Source organism: Ailuropoda melanoleuca, chromosome 20 (assembly GCF_002007445.2).
Source record: "Ailuropoda melanoleuca isolate Jingjing chromosome 20, ASM200744v2, whole genome shotgun sequence".
NCBI lineage: Eukaryota > Metazoa > Chordata > Mammalia > Carnivora > Ursidae > Ailuropoda > Ailuropoda melanoleuca.
Window position 1 is genome coordinate 21,133,480 of NC_048237.1, and position 8,129 is coordinate 21,141,608.

The window sequence follows — 8,129 nt, forward strand, 5'->3', positions numbered from 1 at the left end:
ACATAGTAAAAGGTCTTTGAACTTAGAGTAGGCAAAGATTTCTTAGAAATGGCACTAAAAGGGGGCGCCTGGGTGGCACAGCGGTTAAGCGTCTGCCTTCGGCTCAGGGCGTGATCCTGGCGTTATGGGATCGAGCCCCACATCAGGCTCCTCTGCTATGAGCCTGCTTCTTCCTCTCCCACTCCCCCTGCTTGTGTTCCCTCTCTCGCTGGCTGTCTCTATCTCTGTCAAATAAATAAATAAAATCTTAAAAAAAAAAAGAAATGGCACTAAAAGCACAACTCATAAAAGAACAGATTGGACTTTATTAAAATTTAAAACTTCTGCTCTTCAAAATTCTTGTTGAGATTGAAAAGTCAAGACACATACCTCAAAAAAATCTTTGCAAAGCATATATCTGATAAAGAACTTGTATCCAGAACATACAAAGAACTCCCAAGACTTACAAAAACAACGACCCAATTTTTTTTAATGGGACAAAGATCTAAACAGACACTTCACCAAAAAAGATATACAGATAGCAAATAAGCACATAGGAAGTTGTTCAATATCATTAGTCATTAGGAAAAAAACATATTAAAACCACAACAAGATACCACTGCACACCTATTAGAATGGCTAAAATTAAAAATGACTGATCATACCAAATATTGGTGAGACTGTGCGGGAAATGGAACTCTGAATACAGTCTTGATGGGAATGTAAAATGGTTCAACCCTCTGGAGAACCATTTGGCAGTTTTTTAAAAACTTAAACATACATCTACCATATGATCCAATCATTCCTCTTCTAGATTTTTGCCCAATAAAAAGGGAAATATATGTCCACACAAACACTTGTACACAAATGTTCACAGCAGCTTTACTGGTAATAGCCCCAAACTAGACACGAGCCAAATGTCCACCAACAGATAAGTGGATAGTTGCAGTACATCCATATAACGGAATACACTCTGCAATAAAAAGGAACGAACCACTGGTACACAGAACAATTTGGACAAATGTCTAGATAGTGATACTGAAGGTAAGAGACCAGACCAAAGAGAAAAAAATACATACTGTCTGATTCTACTTACATAAATCTTTAGAAAATGCAAATGAGTCTATAATGACAGAAAGTAGATCAGTGGTTGCTTAGGTGTGGGAGGCAGGGAGGGATGCAAGGAAGAAATTACTACAGGTCTTCGGGAAACTTGAGGATGATGGATATATTCACTTGACTAGATGATTGGGTATATATACAACAAAACTTCATAGATTACATACTTTAAGTATGCTCCATATATTACACGTCAATTATACCTCAATAAAGCTGTCTTTAAAAATCCCTGCAACTCATCTGTCAGATTTTAAGAGGAGCAGAGAGGAAGCAGAATGGAAATCTCAGTTAAAGGCCTCAGTGAGGTTTGTGAATTATCCAAGTATGCAAAGAATCCATGCTTCCCTCGCCTAGCCAAGCCTCAGCATAATGAGCCATCTCTCTGTTATTCTCCAGAAATGGTGACAACCACCACTACTGGGCTCTGTTTTGGGCTCTGTTTTCAGGAAGAGAATAACCCAATCAGTATAAAATTAATTCCGTGTCTTGTCAGAGATTGTCAATTGAACATATAATCCACATTTATAAACATTTTTCAAGAGTGCTCTACTTGCAGGATAGTTTTAATATCGAGAGTAAACTTTTTGCATGTAAATCCCAATACACACTAGTTATTTAATCTCTCAGAACCTTGGTTTCTTCATCTGTGAAATGCCGTAAGAAATAAGAAAAACAGGAAACTAATAAGAGCATACTGTGCCAGAATTATTAATTCTTCTTTTTTGGCCAGAGCCTCTTTCCACCCCCTCTGCTCTAAGAGATGTCCATTTCTTCCCATCACCACATGCAGCAATTATTTTGAGTAAGTCAGCCTTCTTTCCTAACCTCCATTCCTCTATCACTAGAGAGGTCTATGAGGAAGGTCCCTGCCATAGTCCTGACCAACCATCACTAGTCAAGAAGGGATCCACCAGATTCAGCTGTGACTGAGGACCACACTGATGTGTTGGGCTGGCCTTGAGCTCTCTGTATTGCATGTTCTGGAGGTTGGGTTTCACTTCCCAATCATTATTTGTTGAACAGTTGGATGGAGAATATCTCAACAGTATCCGCATTTGTAATGGTGGGTAAGGTAGTTTTCCAGGGTGGCCTGTGTTCTCCAGGAGCTAAGCCATATGAGCTCCGACTCTTGAAGGGAGGATACAAGAACAAGGGGTTACTGAATAGGAACAGCGGTTGAGCACACAGGATGTAGCATTAAGCAGCTCTGGCTTCAGTTCTCAGCCATCACTTCATGTGCGGTACTTTAACATTTCTAAAACTCATTTTTTTTTAATCTCTACAGTGGGACTAAAGCTATCTAATTTCTATAAATGTTACTGACTTCTAGCGCCTGGGACTCCGGGCGCTGGACGGAGTAAATTACAGCACCCTGACCAATTTATCTTGAACACTAAAGAAAGCAGTTAACCCACTAATTCACCTTTTCTTAATGCATAATCAAAATTTGCTGGGAAAACAAACCTTTCCTCTTATGAGTTAAGAATTTAAGAAGACAAGACCTAGAAGCAAACTAAAATCAAGGTCCTAAAAGGACACAAACCTCAAAAAGCCAGGCAGGTTTGCCAACAAAGCTCCGCCTCCATGCAAGCCCTGCCCACTTCCGGCTGCCCCACCCACCCTCTAACACTGGAACACCGCCCCTCTCCTCAAGGTCCCGCCCCCCGCACCTGATCTCGGTTCCCATTGGGCGAATCTGGATGCTGTATACACACCCAACACACGCACGTTTGGCAGGGGCGTCTTCGCGCCTGCGTAGCAGCGCCGTCAGGCGGCTGGGTACTAGGGGCTGAGGGAAGGGGGGGGAGGTCAGGCCGAATCTTCTTCCGTAATAAGAAGCTACGCGTCCTGCGGTCCTGGCTCCGTGGGTCGGGTCGGATCGGGCCCGGGCGCTGGAGCTGCTGTGGCTCCCGCCGCGGCGGGTGCGATGGAGGCCGTGCCGGAGCCCAGCACTCACGCCGGGGAGGCCCAGACAGCGAACGGTGCTAGTAGATGAGGCGGCGGCGGCGGCAGCACGGGCTCTCCATGAGCAAGCGGCGGCGGCGACGGGTGCGGCGGCACCGGCGGTTTTCGGTCCCCGGGGAGGTACGAGAAGTCGGCTTCCTGGTGGACGGAGACTGGCCGGTGTGGGAACGCCTTCCGCGGCCCGGCCCTCCCGCCTAGCGCCCGGAGTCCCAGGCGCTTAGGGGAACACTACCTGGACGCAGCAGGGCTGCCCAGCCGTTTCACCTGCTCCAGGCTCGGGGACCTGCCAGCCCTGCGGTGCCAGCCCTCGGTGCCAGGCCTTCTGAGGCGCAGAGGGCCGGGGGCGGGGTAGGCGTGGCCGGAGCGCGGGGAACGGAGGCGGGCGCCCACCGCGCGCCCCTCAGGTCCCTGCCCCAAAGCCCCGCGCTGCTTCAAGGGGGGAGCGCGTGGTCGCTTTTCAAATTATTTCGGGGTGCTGAATCTAGTGGGGACCCTTAGGACCGTCGAGGTCTTAGGGAGTAGGGCATTCAGTGCCTAGGGCGAATGGTCTGGTCCTCACGACCAGCGTGGAGTACAGATTGTCACCCTTGAAAATGACCGCAAAAGAAAGGTGTCGTTTTGCCAAGGAAATAGAGGTTGGGGGAGTTTTCCAGGTTTATTTAAATTGGAGGGCCTGTTGAATCAGGACAATAATGCCAGCAAGACACCTGCCTCTCCAGGGATTCTAATACAGTGCCTAACGAAACAGTCTTTTCGATGATGTGGTGAAATCTTAAGACAATTTTAAGTAAAGCTCTTTGCAGCCATTTCTCCACCCTTTTAATCATTTTTGTTGTAATTTACTTTATAACAAATCACCACCTTAAGGCTGAAACGATTAAGTGTCCTCTAGTTTTCCCAATCCTCTCTACCCCTGTGCTGTCCGTCCCCCCAGAAAAAGGTTGAAGAAGTTAGTTTCATTTTATGTATATATAAATATATATAAAATTGTAGTTTATTTCTCTTAAATATAAATGTTGCTGTAGTTACTCCTTATTTGGTCATGTCTAAAAGATAATTTGAAGAAAAATAGTGCAGAGATTTACGATTCCTTCCCAACGCAACATTTGGGAATCTGAGCTCAGGCTTGGGACCTTGCTACAAAGTTTTTAAAAATTACATAGAAATTAATGAAACCATGAAGAAAGTAATTTTCATTTTTAAAAGTATTTGAATGCCATACGTTTTTTTTTAAATCTCCAGAAACATTAAGAAAACAGTTTGCGTTTGCCTAAGGCTCCAGATTTGCCACGCCCTCTGATTCCTAAATGGTTGACTAGAGCCAACAACATGTTACCGACTATGAATAAACATCTACACTTAAGACTAAATATAGTGTTGAATATTTTAGAGCCCACAGTCTTGCCTCAAGCCAAAAATACTGTGTGTGTGCGCGCGCCCGCGTTTAATATATTGTAGAACTGAATTTTTAGTCTGCTGGTATTGTAAAATCAGTTTGAATTTAATTTCTTTAAAGTGTAAAACAGGGGTTTTTTTTTAACTGAAGTATAGCTGACACAATGTTACATTAGTTTCAGGTGTACAGCATAGTGATTCAACAACTCTATATGCAATGTGAACTTAATTTCTTACACAAAACCCATAGGTCTGCAGTATTGAGTATTGAATTTATGTTGTGCTTGGGAGGATGTGTGTGGCACTTGAAAAGATAGTCAAAATAAGACACTTACCTCAGTGACTGACTTCTCTCTTCCTATTTCTCAGATGCTTTGCCTTCCTTCTTCATAAAAATATACTCTTCCATAGAAGTAACATTGAGAAACCCTGTGATGTTTTTAGTCAGACATTTATTGTGCCAAGTAAAGCAGTATTTTCAATTCAGTTTCATTAGGACCTCGTTCTTTAACTTTTTAAAATTTTGCTTTATATAACAAACATGACACAAACATGTTTATTATAATATTATCAATGTCTAAAAACAAGTTGCTTAGCTAACCTCAAGGTTAGGAGAAGGGTAATTAACAGTTTAAATAGGGAGGACACCCCAGTCCATTCCCAGAACATACAAAGAAGGGAATCGGATTACTTACCAAGTTCTGAGTCAGATCTTCACAGCATGGTCTCTGTAGTTAGAATTATAGAATACCCAGCATAGTCCTAACTTGCAAGTGAAACCCCAAAGTGCTTAGAAATGATTTTTGTCTCAGCTGTACGTAAGTATCCAGTTAACTACTCTGGATTACTTTTCATATGTGGTCTTTCAAAGATAATTAGCCATTATTCTGTAGCCCAACTAAGAATTCCATTATAGCAGTTTCATAAGTGGAATCATGCATATTAAAAAGGAAACGAAGTGCAGCTTCTATTTTGAAGGGAGAAAGAGGTTTACGTTAGGAATGCACCCAACCAAATTCAGATTGCATCTTCAAATAGCTCTGTTTTCATTTAGAGTTTCTTATTTCAGGGTCTTCGTATATCAAAGATAAAATCTGCAATATAATTAGTATAAAAGTCTATCAAATGCTCATCCTGAACCTCAAAAAAGATTGCACTTCTTAATGGTCTTACCAGAGGCCAGGCACATTGTCAAAAAATGATTCAGCTTGAATTGTTTTAAATTTTTTCATTATATTGGTAGGCCTTCTGACCAAGTTTAATTTTAATCTTTTTTTCTTTTTTTAAGATTTTATTTTTAAGTAATCTCTATACCTAACATGGGGCTCGAACTTAAAATCAGGAGATCAAGACTGCTCTACCAACTGAGCCAACCAGGTGCCCCTGATTTGAATCTTTAGATAGCCTTGTTTTCATTTAAACATATCTCCTGCATTTAACATGAAATCACAAATTTACATGTTCTATCTTCAACTTTTAAAATGCAGGATGAAGACACTGTTTGAAGAGATCAAAGCATCAATTAAAAATAACTATAACCAAGATCGCTCATTTTGGAGGCCTGTTCTTCCTTGGGGAGGTGTTTTTACTATCAAAGCTGGCCGCAAAGCAGTATCCTGTACACCACTCTATGTTGAAATAAGACTGAAAAATACCTGCACCATAGATGGATTCTTGATGTTATTATATGTCATTCTTAATGAAAATGAAAATTTCCCCAGGGAACTCTCTCTTCATTTAGGTAGAGAGTTTGTAGACTGTTTCCTTTATTTAATGGACACCTACAGTTTCACAACTGTGAAGCTACTTTGGATTTGGGACAAGATGGAAAAACAGCAGTACAAATCTGAAGTTCATAAAGCTTCATTGGTAATTGATTTATTTGGGAATGAGCATGATAATTTTACAAAAAATCTCGAAAATCTCATGTCTACCATACAAGAGAGTTACTGTTCCAACTGGCGATGCCCAACTCGAGTGCAGGAAGATCAGCAACGTACAATTAATATAAAGTAAGTTGCTTTGAAGTCTGTCACTTCTAGCGAAGGTAGTATACATTTTAAATGAATGTTGCTATAAATAAATAAATACAGTCAAGGTATTTCCTAAAGTACAGACCCTGTGTAATTACTTAAACATAGCAACCTCACAAATGTAGGACTATAGTTAGTCCTGTGACAGAAGTGTTACTGTTCATTAAATCCAAATATCGTAGAATTGACTTTGTTAAACTAACTGATAACTATTTCACTTGAAAAGTAATGAGTCAGTATGCAAAATGTTTTACTGTTGCTTTGAATTGCTAATATGTATTATTAATATAATTAATTTTTTGTGTGATAAATGTAACCTCTTAACATTTAATACTGTGTTGGAATGTGTCACCTCTTGAATGGATCTCTGTTGGGTAGGCTATTTCTACATGAACAAGAAGTTTGAAAGTATTCCTTCATGTCATGGCCAGGGCATAGTTACAGACAGGAATCCCAAACTTGGAATCTTCATACCTGGAGAGGATACAGATGTGAGGAGCTTTTTCACTGACTAAGAGAAGNAGAACATTTAATACTGTGTTGGAATGTGTCACCTCTTGAATGGATCTCTGTTGGGTAGGCTATTTCTACCTGAACAAGAAGTTTGAAAGTATTCCTTCATGTCATGGCCAGGGCATAGTTACAGACAGAAATCCCAAACTTGGAATCTTCATACCTGGAGAGGATACAGATGTGAGGAGCTTTTTCACTGACTAAGAGAAGTGTTGATAGCCTGCTGAGTATTTCTGGTTTTGAGAGAGAAGGCAGACCTCTAGGCTGGTAAATGATAGGGAGGAAGGCCAAACTGGCAAGACCTAGTGGAGTGTTGGGAAACATTAAAGCCCACAGGGGACATGAGTTGGAAAAAAAGATAACTGCCAGTGGAAAAACAGGACCAAAAAACAAATCCAAACACATTATTGTCCGAAAGTGTATTTGGCCTTGTGGTCCAGAAANGATAGCCTGCTGAGTATTTCTGGTTTTGAGAGAGAAGGCAGACCTCTAGGCTGGTAAATGATAGGGAGGAAGGCCAAACTGGCAAGACCTAGTGGAGTGTTGGGAAACATTAAAGCCCACAGGGCACATGAGTTGGAAAAAAGATAACTGCCAGTAGAAAAACAGGACCAAAAAACAAATCCAAACACATTATTGTCCGAAAGTGTATTTGGCCTTGTGGTCCAGAAAAGCAGCTTAATAGATACTCAGTTTTGGGAATATATATCACATACTCTAACTTACTAAATTCACATTTCTTTATAGCATTTTTAGTTTAATATTGTAACATCACACTACCTATGGAAAGCTAAAGATATTTTATTCTTTTTAGAATCTGACAATTAATGTCTTTCTTGTTTCTGAAATACACTTTGTCCATTTCCCTGTATTGCTGATATGATGACATTGAGTTTGAAATCTCTGTTGGGGAAAAAAGTTTCATTACTCTAAATTGTAATCGACTGAAAAGCATTTTAGAAATCTGTTTTGTTTTTTAAAAACTAGTATCAATTTGTGTATGTTCTGAAACTATAATTATAGTTATAATCCTGGGGCGCCTGGGTGGCATAGCGGTTAAGCGTCTGCCTTCAGCTCAGGGCGTGATCCTGGCGTTTTGGGATCGAGCCCCACATCAGGCTCCTC

At 41.0% G+C, this 8,129-nt stretch overlaps 1 protein-coding gene across 3 annotated transcripts in view; it reads left to right on the forward strand.

Moving 5' to 3' along the window:
* The first annotated feature begins 2,876 nt into the window (after positions 1 to 2,876).
* The window catches only part of C20H14orf28 (chromosome 20 C14orf28 homolog), a 19,097-nt gene continuing 13,844 nt past the window's right edge, over positions 2,877 to 8,129 (forward strand). For 2 of the 3 annotated variants that reach the window (XR_004622204.1, XM_034648618.1), the window contains exons 1-2: positions 2,877 to 3,183; positions 5,946 to 6,470. Coding sequence is in view for 2 of the 3 variants with exons in the window: in XM_034648618.1 (XP_034504509.1) it covers positions 5,947 to 6,470 (524 nt within the window). In the remaining variant the exon portion in view is untranslated. The remainder of the gene's footprint in view (positions 3,184 to 5,945; positions 6,471 to 8,129) is intronic. The other variant, XM_034648617.1, reaches the window with a different exon arrangement.